Source organism: Prinia subflava, chromosome 1, assembly GCF_021018805.1.
Source record: "Prinia subflava isolate CZ2003 ecotype Zambia chromosome 1, Cam_Psub_1.2, whole genome shotgun sequence".
Taxonomy (NCBI): Eukaryota; Metazoa; Chordata; class Aves; order Passeriformes; family Cisticolidae; genus Prinia; species Prinia subflava.
The window spans coordinates 69765579-69790731 of record NC_086247.1 but is presented as its reverse complement, the minus strand read 5'-3'; the positions used below and the strand labels follow the sequence as shown (position 1 = coordinate 69790731).

The window sequence follows — 25153 nt, the reverse complement described above, 5'->3', positions numbered from 1 at the left end:
TGTCCTGTGCAAACAACTGTAAATCAGAACAAGCTCCATTTAGAGTCAATGAAATCACACCATCTCTGTGCTGAAACTGGGAGAGTTTCAGCACAGAAATCAAGATACATACCTGAGCATTTGCTGGGATGTAGAGAAGAAAATGTTACCATCAGAGAAGGGGGGTGTGGGGAATTTAACAGTAACAACATAAATCTATTGGCAATCTCTCCATCTCACTATGTCAGTGCATTCAGAGACTGCCTGCACAATTCATAACCTACACACTGGTCACACCTGGCTCACAGAAGGTCACTGAGGCACTGAACCAGTAAAACACCTAAACAGGTGCTTGGTATGGCACTGAAAAAGTCAGTGGGGCAAATGCCTACAGCTACTTTCCTATTAAGGACCTCTGTAGGGCTACATCTTGCTATTTGCCTTGATCTGCTTTTTCTTCTGTCCTACCAGCTAACCACTTCCAAAACCAGAAATATTTTCTTTAGTTCACCCAAGTGTTGTGAGATCAGCTCTAAAGTGCAAATGACACTGAAAAAAATAATTCAAGAAAGTGGAACTGACTACTTCATACTGTTGAAAAGCCCTTAAAAAGACTAACCACTATTTGTCACACTCTTTTCCTGCTTCAGGTTGCATCCCAAAATGTTTCTTAGAATTCAAATTAAGTATTATACGCTCTAAACAGGTGAAGAGAAAAAGCAATGGCTGAAATTATTTGTAGTCCTTTCTGCTAAGCTCAAAGGGGAGGAACAGTACTGCAGCTGCACGTAAAAGACTTACAAAACCCAATTCAACAGTTGTCTATTAAAAAAAGAAGAAAGAATACAAAACAGCTACAAAGACTACAGGTGTTAGATGGTCTCTTTTTGTAGTGATGAACAACTGAGAAGCAGTTGGAGAAGCACACTCAGTGCTATACAGTCTCTGCTTCATACAGGCAACTCTTTTAGTTAAAGGAAGACCTGTAAGGGACACTAAGCCTCATGTAGGTCTGACTTTGCATGAGAGAACTAAGCCATAAAGTTCACTTAGGAAAATTTACCCATCAAAGTAAAATGCATTGTGTCCTGTCAGCAAGTGTTTTGCAAATCCTCCCTCACCTGCCATAAGATGTTATTGAGACATATGGTTTCACACGCTACCAAGCAGCTCAGTTTTGCCAACGAACAATAATGCACAGAACAAATATGTGTGGAAATCATGAGATCATCTAATTAAAAGAAATGTTATTGTATGCCACTACTTTTAATGAAATTGAGTCTTCACTGTCCACAGAGGAGACTGGAAATAAACCAAATCCTATTAAAGCTCATGCCTCAGAAATTGTTTGCAAAAGAAAAGAAATTATACCTTAACTGGTGCTGAAAATTTTTGCTGTATCTAAAATCTACATATGCTAATAGAATATTTTAGACTAATATAATGAATCTATGGTTACATGGGATTCAGATTATGCCACTACAAAACAGGTTTTTCTGTCTTAAAAATTTTTCATTGTATGCTAGAAATATGGAATCAATGACATACTATTAGTCATTTCTGATTTCATCTAGTAAAGGGCGCTGGTATAAACACACACAAATCCTTTCACTACAGTAGTTACCACTGAAAAGCCTGAAAAGAAATTCCAATTGTGAAAAGTCTGATCCTGGTATATACTTTTGTTTAAAGGTGGTATTTTCCAGACCACTGCATGCTTGCCACTATGAACAATATGCTGAATGGGTTATGACCAAATGTGAATTACAAGGCTATTACAGACTATTAAGGGGTTCTGGTAATATTAATTACCAAGAAAGCAAAGCCCGAGTGGTTGACATGTCACTAGAAAAATCTCAAATGGAATTTTGTCTTTGGGTATTTTTTAATGTGCTTTTATTAATGCAAATTAAAAGCCATTGGTCTTATTAGCTGCTGCTTTATTCTATTTTTTTTTTTTCAGTGAGTTAACTTCAGAACTTTTCAGTGAAATCAGTAACAAAAGATGAATCAGACATAAAAGGATTTGGGTGGTTAAGGGTGTGTCACCATGTCTTAATTAAACATCCGAGGGAGATATCTGAGCCAACTTATGCCAGACTGACTGGGTACATCACCATGTAGAGAGTGATGCCACACAGCCCAGGTCTGGAATTGCCACACGCAAGCCTAACTTAGTGTGCTCCTGTTAGGTTATGCCTCCCTAAATCACAATGGTTTGCACTTTCCCATCAATAAGCCTGACACATATCCCTCTGATGTGCTTACTTCCATTTTGGTGCCTGAATTCTGCTTCTGGGCATGCTGAGCATAGAAACTGTGGAGAAACTCTGCTTCTAACCTCCTGCCTAAATTCCAACAGGATCCATTATACGTGCAAAATCTCCTTCTTTGTCAGCCAAGGGGCCTGATCCAATAGGTATGTTTAAAGCACAACCAAACAACCGGGCTTCACAAAATCACAACTTTCTAAAAAGGCGGCTATAGTATTTTCCTCTTGTCCTATCCAAACCCTTGCCCCAAGTTCAATGATTCAGTATCAGTATGGTAAATCCAAGTCCAAAACCATTATCTAGTTGAGAAATAACAAACTTTCCCCTCCTGTGAAGAGAGCAAGACTATTTTCTGTTCAAGGACAAGAACATGAGTTTAGCTAAAAAGAGACTTGAGATTAGGGCATTTATCCGGGCAGGAAGCCATTTGGCTCCTCCAGTTCTAGCTGTAGTGACTACTTACTTGCTGGATGTAACATCTGCTTAGCATAAAACACAGAAAAAACATCTCTGGTGCTGGCACTGGAACCCAGATCTGCCACCTCACTTAAGTTAGTTCATTACTGGTCTGAACAGCTAAGCTTGCTCTTGCTCTCTGAGTCACTGACTATTTGGGTATTTTTTACAAAAGGGTGCTGCCCACATCAAGAATACCTCACAGCTTTGTTCCAGGCAGTCTCCAGCCCAGTAAGTATTTTGGATTTTTTTTTGCAAAGGAGGAAATAATTCTCTGATGCTGATATCTCTGAAGGCAAAAAAGAGAACTTAGTTCACTCACATTTTGGATATCAGTGGTAGGTGGTAATGCTCCAGAGGAAAAGCTTTAAATACCTGAATCTAACAGCTGATTTGAGATTTGAATCTTAGCAGAGGCAGGTAACAGACACAGATGGGCAGAGTTTAACAAGCAACTCCTGCTGTGAAGATTTCAGTGGATTCAAAACTTGGGAAATCTGACTCTCGGCTGCTTGGATTCAGAGTCCAGACACCCACACTTTCAGGTATTTAAAACAGCCACTGCCAGACATAGTTGTACTGAATTCCTTTTGCAGATATGACACTACTCAAGGCCTTTGGATTAAACCTAATCCATTTCTCTGTGTTCATCTCAGAGCATTTCTTGACATTTCCTTCAAAATGTCCTGCTAAAACCACTGCAGGAACTGAAGATTACGAGCCACCTTTTTAAAAGCAGCAACATGAATACCATGAGTTGTGATGATTTCACTCTGAACCACGCAGTTCTAAATAAAGATATAGGTTCTGGCAACCACTGACTACCTGATAATATTTTTTTTTAATAAAACCTTCATGGTCACAAAAAAGAAGCTTAAATGCAACTTTTACAAACCTAATAGTCAGAAGTCAAATGGAGGGAAGTCCACCCTTAATGATTTCTTTTCAAATCTCATGATCTTAAGCCACTTTTGTGTGGTGAGGGCAAGAGCTGACAAGTGATTTTTGAATGCATGAAGTTGGCAAGCACAAGCTAAGCAGCACAGACAGAACAGGGGTCAGCCCACATGTCTCTTCACCAGATACTGTTTTTAATAGCTTGTAACTTCACCTTGGATGCTGAGACTTTCAATTCCAGGTGTCTGCCTCAGGCTATCTTTTTTTTTTTTTTTTTTTTTTTTTTTAGCCAGAGTAGTTCAGCTGGTTCTGAGATGATTTTTTCTTTTTTTTTGCACTAACTCCAAGGACCTTTTCTTTGAAGAGGTCTAGTAACATCACATTATGGAGCAAAAACTTGAAGTCTGGTGGTGGCAGGCAGCCACTGCTTCAAGATCTTGCCTTCTGCTATGACATACTGTAAAAAAACTCTAAAGATACTATAATAAGCAAAACCACCTATGATTCACATGAGTGAAGACAGTTAATATCCTGTAAGTGCACACCACAAAAGGAGGTGGGTACAGCTGCATCTCTCCAGCAGCCATAGTCTGGCTGAAAGGCACCTCCATGGTCTGCTTAATCTATAACTCTGCTCTGAGACAGAATAAAGCACATCTGGCTCATCCTCCAGACATTTTTGGAGGTTTTGCAGATTAGGGGATGATAAGGAATTAGCTTTCATTTTAATAGCATGCTCCCTTGTAAAATTTCCATGCAGTCAAATTTTTCTCCCTTCATATCCAAGTTAAATTTCTATTGCCATATATAAAGCACATTGCTTCCTGTCCTACCCTCCATAGATAAGGACAAATAAAGTTGATTACTGGAGTCTTTAGTACCTACTGAAATTCTCTCAATGCCAGCTCAGGCCTTAGCTAACCTTTTGTTTTACCAAGGCAAGTTAACAGTAACTTTTTTTTTTCCCCCACTGTATATCACAGGCTATCAAAATAAAACTATTGTGATGGTGAACCTTATGCTGAGATATATGGTATTTATTAGATCTCTTTTTCTTCTAATTATGTAAACAGCTGCACAAATGAAAATATTTATAATTATATCTTCCCCAGTGTCATCCTCTGGCATCTAATAACTGGCTTACAGGCACCCTTTAAGGAAAGACTGGGGCAAACAGATCTGCTGCAGTATTTAGACAACTTTCCATACTCAAGCTCTTGAGTTTCATAGGTTGCAAACAAAATCACACTAGGAAACATTGTTTCAAGGCCAGTGAACAACAACCTACATCTTGGTCCATGCATAGATAGCTTTAACTCTACAAAATGCAACATAATTATCCCAGGATTTGTCCCTGCTAATAACAAATAAACACACTCTAACTTTTGTCAGGAGACCAAGAAGGGAGAACATCAAATCAGGAATTCAAAGCAAAAGTGATTATCAATCACAAGGAAATACTAAAAGTGGAGGGCTCTTAACTTATGACATGGGCAGTGTTCTCATTCCTATTGCCCTGAACAGTACCTGCCTATGTGACATGACATCTTTGGCAGGAAAGGTATTACCCGATCACCTGGGACCTGACACGGCTGAAGAGAAATAACATTCATTTAACTGTACCTGATTCTTCTTTCCACCCATTCTGAACTGACAAATTGTATCATGAACAGTTTAACTCCTGCCATCAAAGAGGGCATAGAAGTTAGTTAGAGTACAAGGCTCTGAAAAGGTAAACCATGTATGTTAAAAGACTATATATGGTAAAGAGCTGCTGCTGCCACTCCAGAAGTGATTGTCAAGACTACTAATGCACCAAAATTCTTGATGACTTTTATCAAATATTATTAGCACAGAAGTTTTCTTCTGGAGAACAATCTTGCAATTAATCAGGTACTATGAAATAAAAACAAAACCAAAATCCCCCACACATATCCTGAAAATATCTGATAACTGATATTTTAAATTACATGTTTCTTTTCCTCTTGTAGTTTTGCATATGAACATATATGATCATAGCATGACAGACTCGTCAAGCAGAGAACTACTGGACTATTTGAGTCATTTAATTAATTGATTCTATTATGGGCAAAACTTACATTCTAACATACACTGAAGACCATTTTAAAAATGGTGCTGATGAAGTGCTGATGAAGATCCTCCAACATTGCACTGCTGCAACCCTGTTTGAACTAGAGAAACCTTGTGTGATAAGACTTTGTGCTGAAGTTTCAAAACCTCTGATAAGTGTTCCTGGCTGTACTTCTAAATATTTGTTCCCAGGCTGATATATTACATAAACAAAGTCCACATCAGAGCTACACATCGTTCAGCACTTGGGATGTGTTTTTTCACTCTTGATTTATGAAAACATGATGGCCCCAAAAATAAAACCAGCTAATTTTAGTACTCTGTTCCAATACTGTGTTTTATCTTGATCAGCTGTTTATATGAGGACAGTGACACCAAGCGGCAGAGACGACTCAAGTTCCCTTTTTTTCCCAGCTGTTCTAAACTCCAGCTCTGACAGTCTGCCTTTGACACAGAAAGAGCTGAATACAGCTAACTGGGCTGCAACTTCCAACTGCTTCACCTGTACGTTGTGTATTTCAATAGTATTTGTTTTGTGAAAAGTTCACCTGGATATGAAACTCATCTGCTTAGCACAAAACTGATTTGTTTTTCCTCACAGATTAAGGGAAAGGATTTCTGCTTCATTTACAATACAGTGTTGGATTTCATGTCCTTTACTGGTGTGTAGTGTAATGAACTGCTGCACTTTGAAGATTTTCGGGGAGAAGTTTTTTCTTGCATTTATACACCCTCTCTCTAAGCTGTTAACAAATTCTTTTCACCTTTAATTTAGCTGTTGCTGTGAAAAGGTGTCCTATCACTTCAAGCATAAGTGTTGACTTTGCCATCTTGACTTTGAAAATCTGCTTCTTCATCAACAACTCAAGGTATTTTTAGAGGCATTAATAATTAAAACAATAATTAGATAAATATTGCACTGAGAATGGTTTGGTGGTTAAGAAGTGAATATAACTTGTGCTTGAATAAACACCTAAGGGTCTCTTATTTCTTGTACGTTTATTTCATTACTTCCTATTGCCCAGTTTAAGCAAAGAAACAAACCAACTCCGAATCAATATCCAGAATAGAATCATTACATTTTGTTTCCTACAGTTCAGTACACATAACCACCATGTAATAGTGAGGAAAGGTTTTAAACTAAGCATATGAAAGTTCATGCCTTTATCTTGGTAGTACTTCATGAGTTAACTATTTCTTTATAGGCAAGAAAAATTTTCTTGATCCAGTCAGAGTAACTTCTAGTTTTTCCCTTGCAAAAGCAATGGCAAGATATTTTTCTTCCAGAAATAAAACTGAAACTGCCTTCGGTTCCCACACAGCAAAAAACAAAATACTTTCAGATGACCCAAAACAGTACTAGAAACAGACCTGAGGTAACTGCAAAAGAGGAAGGCTCTACTGGATGACATTTTACTGAGAGTCCTATCTCAGCAATGAAACTAATATATAATGATCTCTGAATACATATTTCACATATATGGCTATGTAATATACCACTTAGTTGGAATAGGGATACTTAGCTCCACTGAAGTAAATGAGGTATCTTTCTAAACAAGCAGAATAACAAATTACTCAGAATGATTGAGGGTCTCAAATCTAGTCCATATGGAACTGCTAAGCTGAACTTTTAAAATTATGCACTGCTTTTGGTAGTGTTTCCATTTGAATTTTATCTTAATACAAGTTATCTATGCCAACTATCTGTGCCAAGTTTGCAACATTTTTGAATTTTTCACCCAAAGCAACACAATTGTTGAACTTGAAGTCCAATCTAGCCTCTTGAAAAGATGGACCTTCTGTGCTGCTGAGTGTATCTGTTAAACTTATTTAATAAACCTTCTACAAGCTTGAACAGAATACTACCAAATTCAATGCAACAAGGTCAACATACTTCTTTATGTGCTCATGTCTTAGCAGGATCGGTGCTCACACAAATGTGGCAAACCAGAAGTGAAGACATAAAAATATGAACAAGGGCTATATTGTTCTTTAAGATTAATTCCTCTTAATAAGAAAGTGGGAAAAAGTTAAATCCCTGACATACTCCTTTAACTAAATAAAAAGAAAACATTTTCACCTCTTCAAGAGCCTTTTCATTCCTGTAAACTGGCACCTTTAGAAGATATTTACATGTTCAAAACTGTTTTGAAAACTTTTTTCATCAATGTCAGAGGGAAAAAAATAATAATTTACAATTTGCCCTATAAAATTCTCTTGTGAAATAAGGTGATGTCTCTCTTCTGGGGAAAGCACCACACACCTTTACCATCTGTTACTTGTAATTCCTAATCTTCCTCCTCATTCTTTTCTAGTACTTGGGTAACAAGATATTGAGATTAATTGAAAATGGCAATTAATTCAAACCACAAAATTATTTTATTTTGGCAGAGTTTGTGGTGCATTTTCTGTGTTTTACTTAGTCTATTTCAATTAAACATGATCATCCTCTTCTAGAACTTTCTTTTAGTAAGAGAGGTCTATTAATCTGTTCATCTTTATAGTGTTGCCCAAATTTTTAGTATCACAAGCAGCTTTTCCATTTCAGTAACCTTTAATTATGAAGTCTTCACAGACTTCAGAGTTTGGTGTTTTTACACTTTACAGCAAATCAAATTTCTATTTATTTCTCCTTCTGGACCCCTTTTATATTACTCTTTTCATCTGGGATTTGTTCTCTTAGTCCTTCACTTTTTCCAAAATTTCCTGTCACCCTTCTCTGTGGGTAGTGAGTTCTATGTTTTGCAGATTCACATTCCTTTTCCACAAATTTGTTTATGAAAGTGGGATTCAGAGTTGAACCTCACATTTCAAAGTTCTATCACATAATCAGAGTCTTCTCCAGGTTTTGAAAAGATGATAACAAGAATTCAAGTAATTTAAAGCAATAATAAAAAAGATGTGCCAGATTATTATTATGTAATAATAGTAACATTTATTATTATTTATGATAATTACTATACCGCTAGAACTGTCTCAGAAAATATTTAGGATTCACACTTTCTAATCTGATACCTTCCTATTTAGATCCTCAAAAACTAGTAGGCTGTCAATCACTTAAAAATGTTTGTAAATGTAGTTCATAGGCTTTTAGTACCCCAAACCCTACTGAGTTACTTAACAAAAATCCTGTCTGTTTTTTCCAGTGTTTACTCTTCACCATCAAGCTCCTTATGAAACAAATAGCATGCTGCCATGCTGCAGAAGTCAGACACAGGGATGAAAAGAAAGGTGTGGTTTTATAAGAAAAGTCCCCTTACAGCATTGGTAAGGTAAATGTTTTCCTGCATCATGCAGGACTGTCATTATATGTCACAATACCTATGTTCTTCTTTCTCAGAACTGCTTAGAATTTAACATTGAAAGAAACTTCATTCATAGTCCAGCTAGCAAGTTTTATTTGAAGACAGTGCATTACATTTTAACTTCATGAACATATGCAAACTGTGAACTCACGTAACAAAGCCTGCTAAAGCATAAGCTATTTCTACTTCTACTTGGCTAAGCATCAGGAACAGCAGTGGTATCTGGTTAATTCAAACTGCAGGATCTAATAAGAATGCAATAGCATCTACAAGCTGTGTTAGTACTTACATCCAAGCTTCCTTCACTTGTAGATGCAGAACTAAAAACATCCTCCTCACCACAATCTCTGTTCATCCTCAAGTATTCTTCTGTCTGCAACACAAACAAGTGTCCTACACAGCAGCAGCAAAGGAAACAAAACTGCAAAAAATGCCAGAGCAAAATACCAACCCTCATCATGGAACCAAGACAAACTGTCTCAGTAGTGCTGGACCTGATCACTGGGAAACTCTGAAGCAGCCTGAGAAATTCTCTGATGTAGGCAAGGAGCTAAGAAAGCCATCAGCAAAAAGATTTAAAAATACAAAGACAAAACTCTTAGGCAAGGAAAAAACAAGGGAGTAGCTAATTCCTGTAATATCAGGGACCAGACTGCTAGTGTCTGCTATACCCACAGACACAATGAATCAAGCAGGGAGCTCCTTCCTTGCCATTTCTCGGTGAAGGAACTGTTTCTGTGTGCTACCATGTAACTTACTTAAGCCTAGATCCCATGATTGTCTGCATAGCACCTCTGCTCTACTGGATTGTTTAGCAGTGCCAATTTGATCTAGATTTAACCTCAGGCAAATGACTACATTTAACATCAAAAAGAAATGGAGTTCATGCCACCTTTACGGTTTTTATGCCAGCTGCAGGAGAAGAGAGGGTAACTGATCCAGCATAAAATTAGAATAGAGAGAACAAGATGATACCTGATCTGGCATTAAGCCTGCCAGTACAAAGTTAACTAAAGAAATACTTTTAACAAATTTGTACCAGCCATGAGAATAGGGCTTTGCTTTCATTCTATGCCACAGTGTTTTCAATATAACAGAAAGCTTTTTTTAGAAAAGTTGGATCTGGTGTATTGTCATACCACAATTACTGCTCTCAGTGAGCCAGCTGAGAAAAGAAAGCATGTGCGTGGGCATGGAAATCTGAGCATAGGCCTGTAGTGTGCAGTGACACCTGATCCAGGACAGTTTGCAACACAGGCTAACAGTCTTCCTCCCTTGCAAAAGAAATTGCCTTCCCCTTGCAAATGCCTGCAAATCTGCAGTCCTACTACTGTGCTGCATTCTGAACAATTATTCCTATCAAGTAGTTCTAAAATAGAGACTATGCATGACCACATATGTGCACACCTCACCACTGCAAATCATAATGCAAACAAACAAACAAAAAATACACAGAACCAACTTAAGCATTGTGGGGGAGTAAAAATGTAAAAAAAAAAGCCAAAAAGAGCAGAGTTTAGGCACCCTGGGGATTTCATTCCAGTTCCCTGAAATCACAAGGCATCTCATTATCTAATCCCTTGCTAAACCTACCAAATCCTTTATTAAAAGAACTTTATTATTTTGTCCTCATTCTGCTAAGTCTGTTCAGCAGTTTCACTGCTGTTTTGGTTAGAAAGCTTTCACAATAGCAAGTCAGATATATTATGCCTAATTAACACCTGCTTGCTCCTGTGTGCTGTGCAATTCTTCAGTTTTCAGTAATTCTTCCATCTATTGTGTTTAAATTCCCAGGGTTTTGTGAAGACAACAGTGACTTCCTTGCTTGACTAAACAAAAATGACTGATTTAGTTTCTTTTCCTACAGAGTAACTGCCACTTGAAAGTAGGTGTCCAGTAAAGAAATGAACAACAAAAATCAACTAACTTGTCATAACTACCAGCAAGAAAGACTTAGACCTTTTCCTCAGATTTAGAAGCTGTTTCTCATACTTGTTTGTTCAGTTCCTACTTTCTCGCAGGTCAAATACGATTCTGAGCTTAATTCACCCTCAATATCCTTAGCAATTTTTAAAATTTGCATTTTAAAAAACTCAGAGTACCACCTCCTATGCTTTGATTAACAAGCAAGAGAAAGAGAACAGAAAAAAGGAGAGGAGTTTGCAATCTCTGAACAGATTTCCAACTCTGCTGGAGAAACTCACTGCAGTAACCACTGAATTGAGATGCTTCAAAAGAACTTTTGCTCAGGTTGTAAACATTAATACTTTAAAAGTTAAAACTGATCTGCTTCAGGAGTTAGAACTGCAAGAACACAGATTTCACACCCAAATTCACTAAAATGGAATGAGAGGACAAAGTATGACGCAGAAACTGCATGCTGTAATATGTTAGGTTCTTCCAGGGGAATTACAGCCCCACAGCGTGCTCTAGAGGCTCAGGCTGGCTGAGCTTCCTTCTTTACTGGATCCTTCTGAGCAGATACAGCATTATTGCTTCAGTTATAGCTTTTTCCTTTCTATATAGGAAGTATTTTCTTACAGTGGAAAAACACTCTGAAAGTGAGTGAAATGAAACTGCCTTCTTATCTCATAAAATAGTTCCCGTGTGTCCCTTATAAGATATTAAGAATAGTTTAGCATCTATGACAGAAGTAAGGTTTACCAATATAGTAATTCGCAATATCCATAATGGAGTCTATTCCTTAGCAAAAGCACCACAAATTTCATCATGAACAAAAAGGTAGACAATTGTGAGAGATTTTGAGAAGTCTTCACAGTTTTGAGAATACAACTGAGAAGACTGGGTAAGTAAACCACCAGTCCATTAACAAGTAAATTCTTCTTTCTGCCAGTTAATCAGATACACATTTTGTAATTCCACTCCAAAACCCTTGGAGGGTTTAAACTACAAAAAAGAAAATTCCCTTTTTCCTCTGACATCCTAGAGTATTAAACACTTTACATCCAAAATAATTTAGCACTAATATTTTTAGTAAAGAATGCAAGAAGTATGAAGTTTAAAGCCCACTATTTTTTCTATGTTCTTAAGTGAGAAAGTTCTTCTGTATTTTATTCCTGTGATAAATGAAATGTTCTTCATAAATGCATCTCAATGGAATTATTTTATACAAAGTTTCTTTCCTAAATTTTTCAGTTCAAAAATACTTATAAAGTTAAAAAGGCTAACATGCAACCCAGCAGACACTTCAGTTCAGTATTGGAAGTTATTTCTTCTCCATCTGATTTATCAGCTTTACAGAATTGGGGATGGCAATGACGTGACTGCACAGGGCTTCTGACAGGTATAAATGCTTTAAAAGAGATTATCACCCATGCACAGAAGAGGTCATAAGATACATCTTCTTGATAACTAAATTGTTCTGTATCGCATCACTGCTTTCATACATGCGTTTTATAATGTGGGTACTCCTAATAAGCAGATACAAGTTCCTTGAAAGTACTGCCCTTTTTTAACATCTACTGAACTCACAGCATTGAAAAAAATTTAAAAATAAATGGTCAAAATGCCTGACTCCTTCAATAAGTAGATGATATCTCCATCAGGCTGCACTGATTGCACATGGTTTATGCAACCATTAACAGATTACTTTCTGTAAGGAAAAGGAAGGCAGGCCAAACAAATGCCACCACCCACAGACACAACAGATCTGGAAAGAAATAAATTCTCTTTAGTGAGTAATACACTGCTGAACACTTACCTTGCTGCTTCTCCTATCAGCATTAAACAATCCCAAAAGTCTTGTCTTTTCTTTCTCTATTGCATCACTGCTTACTGAAGCCTTTCGATTTGGTTCTGAAAAAATTTTAATGGAATAACTGTTACATTTTTGAAATAAAGATTCACAAGGTGAGTGCTTTAAAACGTCCTGGATTAATGATGGATTCTTATGAGCTGAAGATGCTATAGACTGGATTATCTAAGTAACAGTCAGATCCTGTGCTTACTTTGTCATCAAAATTTCATGTGTTCTGAGTATATTCCAAAATCCAATGAAAGCAAATGGAATCATTTAATAAAGTGCACTAGGTTTTCAATCACAATCCAGCAGCACTTATTAAAAGGCAAAATACGAGCAAATTGCTTATCACTTCAGAAATGCTTGTTAGATGTATCACTTAAATCTCATAGAGTACTGTAATGCTAAAAAATCCCAAACACCTAAAAAAGCTATACTGGTGAGTATCTTTAACAATTCATAGTCTGACTTAATACTGTGAACTTAAACGAGACATTCTCAATGTGTAATTTAGATAAAGCGCTACAAAGAGGAAAAAGACCTTCCCCTTGGAAACATGGCTTTCCTTAGAACTTAAACTAGCTGGTGGTGGTCATCTTTCTTATCTTGGTGCTTTTACTTCAGGTGGGAAAAGAGGATAGTTTATAGGTATTTCAGGCTGTAAGAGCTCTTCCTGGAACCTGCTTAAGAAACAATATGAGTTCTAATATCATTTAGTATCCTTCAATTTCCCCCTTCAGTTCTCACCCACAAACTGGATGAACAAAATGACACACTCATGCAGTACAGGAATCAACATTATCCATTTAATACACAGATAATGAGGCACTCTCACTTTTTAAAATGAACTCTGCATAATGCTATAAATCTTTCCTCCTGATTCCAAGTACCTCAGATTATTCCAGTAGTATTCAAAAAGTTTAGTTCACAGGGGAAAAAACCCCACCTTTCTCTTGTAAATATTTGCTTAATAACAATTAAAAATCAAATTTAAAATTACTTACTTGTTGACATGAAATAAAGATTTACTTCACCAAAGCAACCTTATCCCAGAACTCTTGTAAACTTATTTGCATAACATACAAAGTGATTTTCAGACAGATCACTTTTGCATGTAAACAATCTCATGTGTCAGAGGGTGTTAAACATATACAATGAACACAAAGGACAACAGGGAGAAACTATCCTTAAGAAAGGCTGCAACTACACTGCAAACAAATACAGTAATGAATTAATGCTTTTCTTAAAAACTAAGCACTACCTATGGTAGTTTCTTGCTTGGGGCTTGGGCTGCAACTAGATATGGATTATGATTCCTTTACTTGCACAGTCTTCAACTGTAAACAATGCAATAGAAAGGTTAATGTAGCAGCTGATCATCAGCAGCTGTCATTGAACATTGTGTAATCCAAATAAATTAGGATTTAAGTAATGTATATAATATCAAAAGAATGAGTCTTTATTAATCTCTATGATGTTTTCTTAAATAAAGACAGTAGATATTTCATCTAGTATTGATCTCCATGTAAGAGGAAGCCACATCAAATAATGACAGAGGATTAGGGGGAATAGTGCTGCCATTAGTGAAGCCAAGGCGCCATGAGCTAAAATCTGCTCAATGGCTGTCACCTACTAGAGGGGGACTTTCTTCTATAAAAATTTAAGTAAGTAATCCAGTTTTACTTTGGTTATATTGCATGTACTAATCATGTAAAGAAGCAAAGCTCATTAGAAATCAACTATACCTTTCTTGAGGATAATTAATTTAAACAACATATTAAAACAGACTCAATAGGTAAAACGACATACTACCCACATTTTCTATTTGACTGGAAACAGAAGCACCAACATAATCTAATCCAACCCCAGCTACTGTATCAATTCAGAAGTCAGTATCTATTCAGTTACCCAATATGTATGTATACATTTGATATTAAAGTGCTTTGTTGCATGTAAATTGAAATCAGTGGAAGATCTCTCGGACATCAAAACCTTCTTCCTTTGCTACTAAATAAATTTTGAACCCAAGAGACCTCGGAAATGTTAGAAATTCTGAAATTTACCTAATCATGATTTAGGTAAACTGAACAGGCTTGGAATCTACAGAGATGCAGCACATTAAAAAACAATTAAATAGCAGAATTTGTACCTGCTGGTGTTTTAATGGCTGTTACTGAAGAGACAGTAGGCATAGAATGTGTTTGTTCTTAGCATAAGACATTTAAGCAACACTTTGGAAAGACAAAACAGATCAAAAATAGCTTGTTTCTCTACAGCATTTTACTTGAAATTCTTAAAGATCTATCTAGCAAACCCACATTAAACATAGAAAGAAGTGAGAGAGTTAAACACGGAGTGAAGCTTCCCCTCAGCAGCATTGTACAGTACCTCTATAGTTCAGAGAAGGTTCAGACTGAGTTTTTGACGGAGGAACTGGAAAAGTCAGGCAATGAAAGGATAAGAGAAAACTCATTAAAATTCTATTATAGCCCTGTAAAGCACAATATTCATTAATTAGCCCTAGTACCACTTTTCCTAGGCACTGCAGAAAAGAATGTTGACCGACAACAGACATGCAGAGCTGCTACTGAAGCAGTTTAGCTGCACTTATATTAATTCCTGATTCAGTCATGAAGCTGCTTCAACTGCTAAATAGAATTAAGTAAGCAGGTGGCAGCAGAGCTTCTCTTTTAAAAATCCTTCAGCTCTTGATGTTTTCTGTTTCAGGCAAGGGAAGAGTCAGGAGATTTTGCTAGAATCTGCTCTTACAAGCACAGCCTATGGCTTTCAGCACCTGTGACACCTTACTTGTTAGTGAGAATGTGTTTAAAAAATCTGTTTTCTGTTAAGTAAACAAGCTAGATACCCACTCAGTGCACAAGTCACAGACCAACTGCTACTGAAACCAATAGGTTTATTCTTCATGGAGATTACAAATGAGAACATTGAAGAAGAAATTTGCTGAAACAAAGCAAAAATTCTTGTAATGTTATGTGCATTTACTGGTTTTCCCAGACACCATGGTGCAGAGTAAGAAGAAAGCATAAAAGACTGAATTATACCCAGGATCAAGGAGATTTTATCATAATGAAAGGAGAGGAATACGGAAAGGTTAAATAAGAATAGAATATTAAAAAAAAGCTGATGTAGAGAGCAGCACACTGTGATGTGTAGATCTTTGTGGGTCCTTTCAACTCAATATATTCTGTGATTCTATAATAATTTTCTGCTATAATCCCAGCCCTATAGTAAAGTCTTCATTTTGACTGTATAGGCTATAACCAAATTCGAGGACCAACACTGCATCAGCATACACACCACCACTTTCATTGTAAAGGAAAGGCTTTACTGAAAGCTTACGATAAATACTCTCTAAGTTGTCCCTGAAGTATGTTGAATGAATCTTGTTGAATACATTCCATGTTCAATATGTTGCTCCAAAATGGTTAGCTTAAATACAGTAAACATGTCTTGAAAAAAACAAACATGCAATTGAGTTATGACATGTTGTCAATCTTTTTTTTGGAACATCCCAGCAATTCAAAAGAAAAGGAGATATTTAGTTTACTTAGAAGTCTAAGCTCACTGAAATTTGATTCGCACAGAGGTAGAACTGTCACTTATCAAAGACTTGGAAAGAAGAGACAGAATGCCAACATAAATAAATAATTTTATAAATAAAAAATAAGCCTACAGCTCAGCACCTACAAGAATGACGTTATCTAAACAATAAATAAGGACATTTACTGTGCTGGAAGTGATAGCGATTGAGAAAAACTGCAGGAGACAATTTTAAGGAATATCACTTTCTGATCTCTGAGGAAGAAGTGCTTGTCAATGTGTATTTTTAAAGTAGGAATATTTTAAAGCACATCACAGAATTATGTTATTTGAATACATAGTCAAGCTGATAAAACTCAACTCCAAGAAGCTGCTACTACAATTTTGTCTATGAGAACAGAAAGTGAGGATAGGTAAACATGAGAACAAAATTTTAAATACAAATACCTCTTAGCTCCTCTTCACTAAACCGTCAATAACTTTGCTCTTTGGAGGAACTGTCTCTGATCCTTCCAGTCTGTTTCTCATAAGCCCTGGTCTGCCTCTCAGCTTTCACAGCTGCCATGCCTATGGCATGTCTCTTCCTTCCTTCTCTCCAAGCCACAGCACTGGTAGGTGACAGACTCTGCCTGGATGAGGCCTCTTGTATTACACACACCTCTACCGACAGCAGCTCTGGGACACGGCAAAGCTCCTCCTTTTGCCCTGCCCCAGGCCAACCTGCCAGAGTCCGGCCCAGCCTGGCACAGGGCCTAAGAGTAACCAAGGATGGCTGGGCACGTTGCTGACCTGGCCGCTACTCTGGGCACAGCTCACTGAACAAACCTGTGCTCTCTCCGGACTGAGATCTCACTCCTGTTTCAGCTGGACCCCAAGAGAATGGCAGCACGAGTGTTTTTAATTGCCCATAATATTGTTGCCACACCATGTAACCCTGCAGTGACCTCTTTCAGTCAGGGCTCACCTTTTTTTCTGTCCCAGGCATACAGCTCCTTTATCCCTAGCTCCTCCAAGGACTTGGTAAGCTCCAGCTCTTCCCCAGTTATGCCATCCCGTAGAAGAACAATGTGTTCTTGACTGACTTCACACTTCTCACAAATAGCTGGGATGATGTTGTGGAGAGGCACCTCTGGACTAACTCGAACCACAGCCTTCTGTGTCTTCAGGTAGTTCACTACCAGCCTCACAGATTTCTGCAGAAACAAACACAAACTCTCAGTCTCCCTTCTGTGATGGATAGGCTTTCCTACAATGAGAAAAGCATGGTGATTCCATATTGTCTTTACTATTCCTAGGCAAACTTACTCCACATTGCAAAAAATACTATTTGAAAGAATAAAATCTCAGACCTCCCTTTCCACTAAGAAGACATTCACAAGAACATGCAAAGAAGGAAAAGGAATCAGAGGCAGATGTAATGTGAATGTTTACAAGTCCCACTCTGAAAGGTGGGAGAGTATAATTAGATATAGTTACTGGAATAATAAAAATTTTCAGCAAACATTTGGAAAACGACTACTTCTTAATCTTCACTGTATTGTGAAATACATTTATTAATGATCAGCCTTCTTCCATATCTTCAATGAAGATGGTACACAAAACATCACCAAAACACTATCTCCATACAACTCCACTTATTTCAGCCAATACTGAAATTTTCAATTGCCCTGATCTTCAGATTTCCATCTATCCAATCACAGGCAACATACCATTTTGTTTAAATGTTTGGACTAGCCTCTGCCAATCTACATGCAAAACAGTTAAGCTAGTAAAGCAGGCTATAGTCAATCCCAAGTCTTTCCTATCTATTTTAAAGATGGAAAGATTGGAAGAACTGAAATCATAGGAATGGAATGATGTTTCAGGACATCAGTTTAGCCCAACAGAGTACTGACCTCAGGGACCCTTGGCAGAGGTCGCTTTGCCTTCTCTTCAGGAATCTTCTCTTTCAGAAGTACAGTCTGTACATCCAGTGCTCCTATCAAAGTGTTTGGCTTGTAACTCAGAACTTGTTGAGTTCCTGAAGACTTTAGTTCAAGACTATGTTGGGATGGATTTAAGTGATACTGGCTGCATAAATCAACCAATACATCCATCACAGCTTTACTACAAGGAAGAAGAATTCACTGTTAGCATGAGAAAAAAACCCAATATTGCTAGAAAATTTACCTCAAATTTAAGATGGGGGATAAAAGACAACACAAGCTGTGGATGTGCCACTAGTTAACCATCTCTGGGAGAGAACAGTGCTAGTGCTTTGAAATGTTAAACAGACCAGATGATATGATAGGAATTAAATATATTCACACTTCAGTGTCTGTTTATGAGCTCACAACTAACTATTCAGTATCAGGCAGACAGCAGTGCAAATCATAGCACTATCAAACATAAGCCAAGAGCAGAGGAAATGCATCTTATTTATTTCCAGACCACAGATCACAGAATATTCTGAGTTGAAAGTGACAAGGATCCAACAAGTCCAACTCTTAAATGAAAGGCCTACATGGGGATTGAACCCACAACCTTGGTGTTATTTGCAGCATGCACTGACCAAGTGAGGGTCATAATGTACTAAATCCATACATTAAATTCTCCACTTGAAATTGTGTTCTTTAGCATGAAGACAAGATATGAGTAAATTATGAACTCACAGTCTGGTAACCTCCACCTAGATTTGAACAATCACATAACCCAAAATGGTGTGCTTAAATCTGGAACAAATGGTAGATAGGGCTTATTTATCCAGTTTACAACTTTGAATTCTCCACATCCATTTGACACCAGTAATATTTTCCAGTACAAGAGATCCTGTCCATATTTATTTTAGTGAAGATATTAACCCTGTACAAAACCATCTGGTTTTGAGTGTCCCCATTATCAGCAACTCTTACTGCACTGTGATTCTTAAAACATGAGGTTTTAATAGAGTCAGTAACTGTCACTCTCATTTCATGCCTCTGCACAGAGGTATTCCATTCTGTGTCAAGAACTCAATATTCACTGGAGCTTGATACTGCCTACTACAGCAGATATGAACTGTGCTCTTCTATACTCTAGAGACTCTCCTCCACCATGGTAATGAAGGGTTCTTTTATTTTCCCATCCTTCCCCCACAAAAATATTCCATACAGGATCAGAGAAAATAGGTTTATTAAAACTGGCCAATTTTCTAAAAAGTTTTGGTTTCATAAACCAGTGTCTGCCTCCAATAAAACAATGTAAGCTAAAAAAGAAATTTACCAGCTGTAGCTGGAACCTGTCATATATAGTGGGATATCTGTCTTCCTGCAGAAGTGAAAATAAATGCAGAGACAGCAAATTTGCCAAAAGAACTGACGCTGCTTTTAATGTTTAACAGGAAAAACTGTATACAGATTCAAAATACAAGCAAATTCAAAGAAATTAAACTTCTCCACAGGCTGTTAGCCAGCATTACATCTGTAGCTCAAGATTTACCCTTTAAACTGCAAGCTGTTGGCATTTGGGAAACTCCTGTGTGGAGGGCTACCAATCTTCTTTCTACAGGTACATTGTTGGCCAATAACTGCTCAAGAAGTTGGTGAAGAACCCTGCAGGGCTAATGGCAAAGACAACAAAAATGGAAAACTAGAGCAATTCCTTATTACCTGGTAGTGACAGGTCTTCCCATGCAAGAGAAGAGGAAGGACCTTCTTCACAATGATCTTATTTAAGTGTAACTGAGCTACACAGTGTGAGCTGCAAAAGTGGCAAGTGTAGAAAATTTGAAATACATGATCTCACTGAAAAGGGAAGAACTCAGAAGATGATGACTGAAGATCAAATAAGGAAAACAGATGTCATTAATATCTATAGGAGGCTTCAGAACAGAGTACACTATTTCAACTGCTAACATAGCACAAATACAAAGTGTAGCACCCAAATCAAAACTGTGTCAGGTCATTTCATGATGACTCATTCTGATGCTGTCCCCAAGTTGAAAACAGCTGTGTTTCACAATCATGTTCGATTCATATGCTATACACCACAAATCAACAGACATTTACAGCTACTAAGTTCAAACTACAAGAGAATCCCCCACCTACACCAGTATTTACATGAATATTCATTAAACTGCAGCAGTGCACATTTTGAAAAAGTGCTTATCAGTTCTCCTGATACAGATCTCAACTTGTCTGTTTATAGACATATTTCTTTTAACTAAAATTTCCATGTGTTTTTTTTCCCTCAGCCTTCTTACTAGTGTTTCAGAGAAAAGTAAATAACCTGGCAGAATCACAATACATGGTGTCCTATGTGTGTGACATTTATATTTCCAGTGGAACAGTAATATATTTCTGTAATGCATCATACTGTCATAATTCATTCAAATTTGGACAGTTATCTTGCCTCCTGATGGAATGATGTTTCAGGACATCATTTTAGCCCAACAGAGTACTGACCTCAGGGACCTTTGGCAGAGGTCGCTTTTGTAAAAAAATGTATTTGTAAAGAGAAGATAGTTCATCAAAATAACAGTTTATGATTCCACACATATACCACTGAAATGATAAAATATATTCAGCAGCAACATAAACAAGATCAGAATCCACACCACCCATCAGAGACAATAAGTTACAGATAACCATGCAACTTGAACAAATTTGTCTGGAAAACGGACAATTCAAAAATCCAGCCAAATCTGAGGTTTCACCTTATTGCTTATTACAAACAGGCATGCATTAAATATAACACTTAGGAAGTCTGCAACATCCCAACCTGTGCCATGCTACTCAGAATACACAACTGTTCCACGAAAAGCACCCCCGGCCTTCATCTGTACCATTTGAAAGTACAGCTGGAGCTTTTGAAAAAGCTTCAAAGCAAATCATACACTCTTTAAAAAATGTAAATTTGGGAAAAATTTTTCACAAAACTTCTGAAGTGTAAAGAAAAAGAAAAGGGAAGAGGGAAAGGAAGAAAAGAGGAAAGGAGGGAATTCCACAAAGTTCAAAATACTTGTGTTCCAAGCGAAGTAAGAGAGCTGGGAAATCCCTGCAACTCTTATACCAGATTTCAATGGCACCAAGTTGAAAAAATTTCCTTCTAAACCATAACACAGTTCAGTTTGATTTTAAAGGGGAGTTTTATTTCAAGTAACTTCATGTATATACTATACATGGAAGACAGTCACTAAACACAGCAAGAGAATGATAATCTAAATCCAACTAATCTAAACCAACTTTTCTTTACAGCCTTGGGCTGAATATGGCTCTTGGAAGATGTAAAGTCAATCCTTCCTTTGCTTCTGTTTCAATCCACACTGATCTCCATTTTCTACTTACCTGCTTGGATATGTGGTACAGAACATACCCTGTTTTAAAATTCAGGCAGGTCTTACATCTAAAGCTGAAATGAAGTTAAATATATCCCGCCTTTTCAACTACTCAGCTAAGAAACATCTTACTTTTCCATTTTGGTAAGATGTTGCTGGAATTTTTGGTAAGTGATCAAACACTACATAATAGATACCAAAGGTTAATGACTGACAAGCAAATACTAGAGAACAGAAGCAAAAATGGAGAGTGAGCACAAATTAAGACTCAGACAAGAAGGTCCATATGACTGTTCTTAGCAAAGGAAAGTACTTTGGCTCTGTTTTGGCATTCTGTTACTCAGCTGTTTGACATTTATGCCAATTCTGGAGAGTAAGGAATAACTACTTTGTCAGCAATACTTAATCAGGCTGAAGTTCTGATCAAGTCTGAGCAGACTGCTTGTTTCTTGCTGTTCTCCAGTAAGATGCGGCAGAAGCCTATGGTTTTTTCCTATACAGGAAGTATAAAAAAACTAAGATGTTTTGGGTGTGGTTGGTTTAACCTCCTTGGATCACACAGAGAAATCCATTTTAAAATACAGCCTTGTATATCTAAAAATAAATGTGCAGGGTAAAGTCATATTCTACAAAATGAAACCAACTTTCTTTTTAACCTTCTACTTTCATGCTACAAATGCCTTCCTGTACCCAAAAGGGTCTACAAGAAAGCTGGAGAGGGGCTTTTCACAAGAGCATGTGTTGATAGAACAAGGGGTAATAGCTTCAAACTGAGAGCAGGCTTAAATTAGATATTAGGAAGAAATTCTTCACTGTGGGGGTGGTGAAGCACAGGAACTGGGTCCAGAGAAGCTGTGGATGCCCCGTCTCTGGAAGCATGAGAGGCCAGATTGGGTGGGGCTCTAAGCAAGTCCCTGGTGCATGGTAGGGGGATTTGAACTAGATAGTCTTTAAGGTCCTTTCCAAACCAAACTATCCTGTGATTCCAAGATTAACAAAAAAACTTAAAAAAATCTCAAACTGGAGGAAAGACTCTTCTTCATTTAGGTCAATGTCAAATACACAGTAAGAATCTACAGTAGCAATTGACTGGAAAAGAAACATAAAAGTGTAAAGGGGGTGGATGACCCAAAGTCTCTAATTCTTTCACTATTTGCATTTAAACCAGAAAATAGCATCAGTCATTATCTTCTCATGCTCCAAAAGATAGCAGGTACTTCATGAAATGATTACAACTTTTTATACACAAACAAAAATGTACACACTAAGTAGCAAGCTGTATCCAAAAAAGTTCAGGAAGTATGACAAAAAATACACTCATAAATGTTTTCTGTTTCTTTTCTTAGCTTGCTCCTGTATTTGGCTCTTATTTTCCATACTAGTCCACAGAAGAAACACCAAGATGACACACAAGAGGAGACAGAGGACTGTGCTTTTTTAGCCTTAGGATAAGAAAAGTGAAGAGAGACCTTGCTACTGTCTGTAAGCATGAACTGTAGGGTTACAGAGACAAGACTCTTCCTGTCAGTGAACAGCAAGAGGACAAGTGGCAAGAGACAAGTGCTGAATAGGAAATTCCATTTAGGTACAAATAAATATATTGTCTCCATAAAGATGGTTCCAGCCCTGGAAAAGAGGTGCAGAGAAATCCAGAAACCTCCTGAAGGTACTCAAACTTGCCTAGAGACTGTGTTCCAGTGGCCCCTTCCAACGTAAATTCTAGTACAACCTTTCTTTTTTCCCTTAGCCTACACTGAACTACTGTAGTTTTGACATGACTCTTATTCAGTATTTAGTTAAACTGATTTTTAATCCTTCCGCCATGTGCCCTGTTTATCTTCTTCTAACAACACCTCTTTAATGTTTCACCAACCTGGGCTGATTTCACACCTTCAGTCTTTCCTGAGACACTGTTCTGCATGCTGAGCTAAACGCCCACAATAAAGAGTCTATTACTGAGAACATGTGAGAATGTTCTTCCTGTATGGCATTAGCTTTATGCTCCACATAATGCATATGCTGTACTGAACTCTGTCCTCTAATATTTGCAGAATCAGACTACAGCTCTGGCTAGTTTATTATTTCTTCTCGTGTCCTGCTCTCTGAGCATTATATGTATGAGAGAATTTGTGATGTAAGATAACAGCAGGAGCAACAACTGTTCAGTTTACTTTTCTGCATATTGGTCACCCATGTGTTGACAACTCCAAACCAAACCTCACTTAGCTTCAAACATTCCCATTTTTCTGCAATGCATTTCAAATACTACTGAGTTCCAAGCTGCAGACATTTAATGTCTATCTATGCTAATCAGGAAGTCTGCCTCAGTGCCACCCAGTGTGGACAGAGACAGATGCATGATCCCTTTATTTACCCATTGATGTGTTACCTCTGAGAATCACAAACAGAAAACTGATAACTTGGGACCTTTTCCACTTGTTTTCCATCTAAATGTCTACCCATCAATGCTCTCAGACCTGTTAACAGCTTGTGTGGATGTGCTACAGATCTACATGCATAAAATGTGTAAGTGGCCAACACTTTACCTATCCTTTCAGCACATCATTTAGTGCTCACACACAAGTACAAACAGAAAATAGTGTTTCCCTCCTTTTCAAGGGGAAGTAGGCTAACAGTTTTTCATGAATACCTCTACTTGTTTTACAGTAGAGCTCCCAGGGAGCAATTCTTTCAAAAAGATAACTGTTTGTTAATACGATTCTATTGTTGCACACACTCCCTAAGGACTCAGCTTTGTACTAAAATCTGCACTACATATTTCCAAATTCTCAAACAAATTGTGTGTTACAAGATGGCAATAAACTCTTAGACAGACTGTCAGCTTGAGTTAACTTTTAGAAATAAAACAATTTCAAGGTTTCAGTTTCCAATAAAATATCTTTAAATAGCACACACTTTTTTTCTTAAAAGTGTCTTTCAAGAAAATTTAATGAGAATTTTCTGCCCTCTTGCTGGTATTTCCAGAAACTTTTTACATATGGAACAAAGTTAAATTAAAACATGTTGCTTTGCTTACATACAATGAACAAATTGAAAGATGTAATTTTTACTTTTAGTTCATTTGTAATAATCTTAAGTGATACTAATTAACTACCGTATTTATATTTTCAAATATAATCTAGTGTACTTCACTGTTCTGTGAACTGCTTTCCTGAAATTACAGAATCATTTTTCATTATAAATATGCCCACGGCAAGGATTTGCAAATTTTTTTTGAAACAGAAAAGCAATTTCCCCAGGGTAGCCAAAAGGAGATTTTGCAGAATACATTTTAATGATGGCAACAAAAATACTGAAGATTTACAGCACTACAAACAACAGCAGATTTTTCTGAAATGTCCTTCCATGATATCATCACAGATAAAAAGAGTGAAAAGTGAAAATAATTCATTACCTGCACTGGCTCTTACACTTGCCTCAAACTAAAAAAAAAAACCAAGAAAAACCACACAAAAAATTAAACTAACGACAACAACAGCAACAAAAAAAAACAAAAACAAAAACAACAACAACAAAA

At 37.2% G+C, this 25153-nt stretch overlaps 1 protein-coding gene across 11 annotated transcripts in view; it reads right to left on the bottom strand.

Annotated features, from left to right (window-relative positions):
• The window catches only part of COBL (cordon-bleu WH2 repeat protein), a 183842-nt gene that overhangs the window by 88591 nt on the left and 70098 nt on the right, over positions 1-25153 (bottom strand). For 7 of the 11 annotated variants that reach the window (XM_063399241.1, XM_063399258.1, XM_063399183.1 and 4 more), the window contains 4 exons: positions 18218-18428; positions 17287-17515; positions 12723-12817; positions 9291-9374 (listed from right to left, as the gene is read on the bottom strand). In XM_063399241.1, the coding sequence (XP_063255311.1) occupies positions 9291-9374; positions 12723-12817; positions 17287-17515; positions 18218-18428 (619 nt within the window). Of the gene's footprint in view, positions 1-9290; positions 9375-12722; positions 12818-15149; positions 15235-17286; positions 17516-18217; positions 18429-25153 lie in introns of those variants that run through there. The other 4 variants (XM_063399222.1, XM_063399250.1, XM_063399269.1 and 1 more) reach the window with 3 other exon arrangements.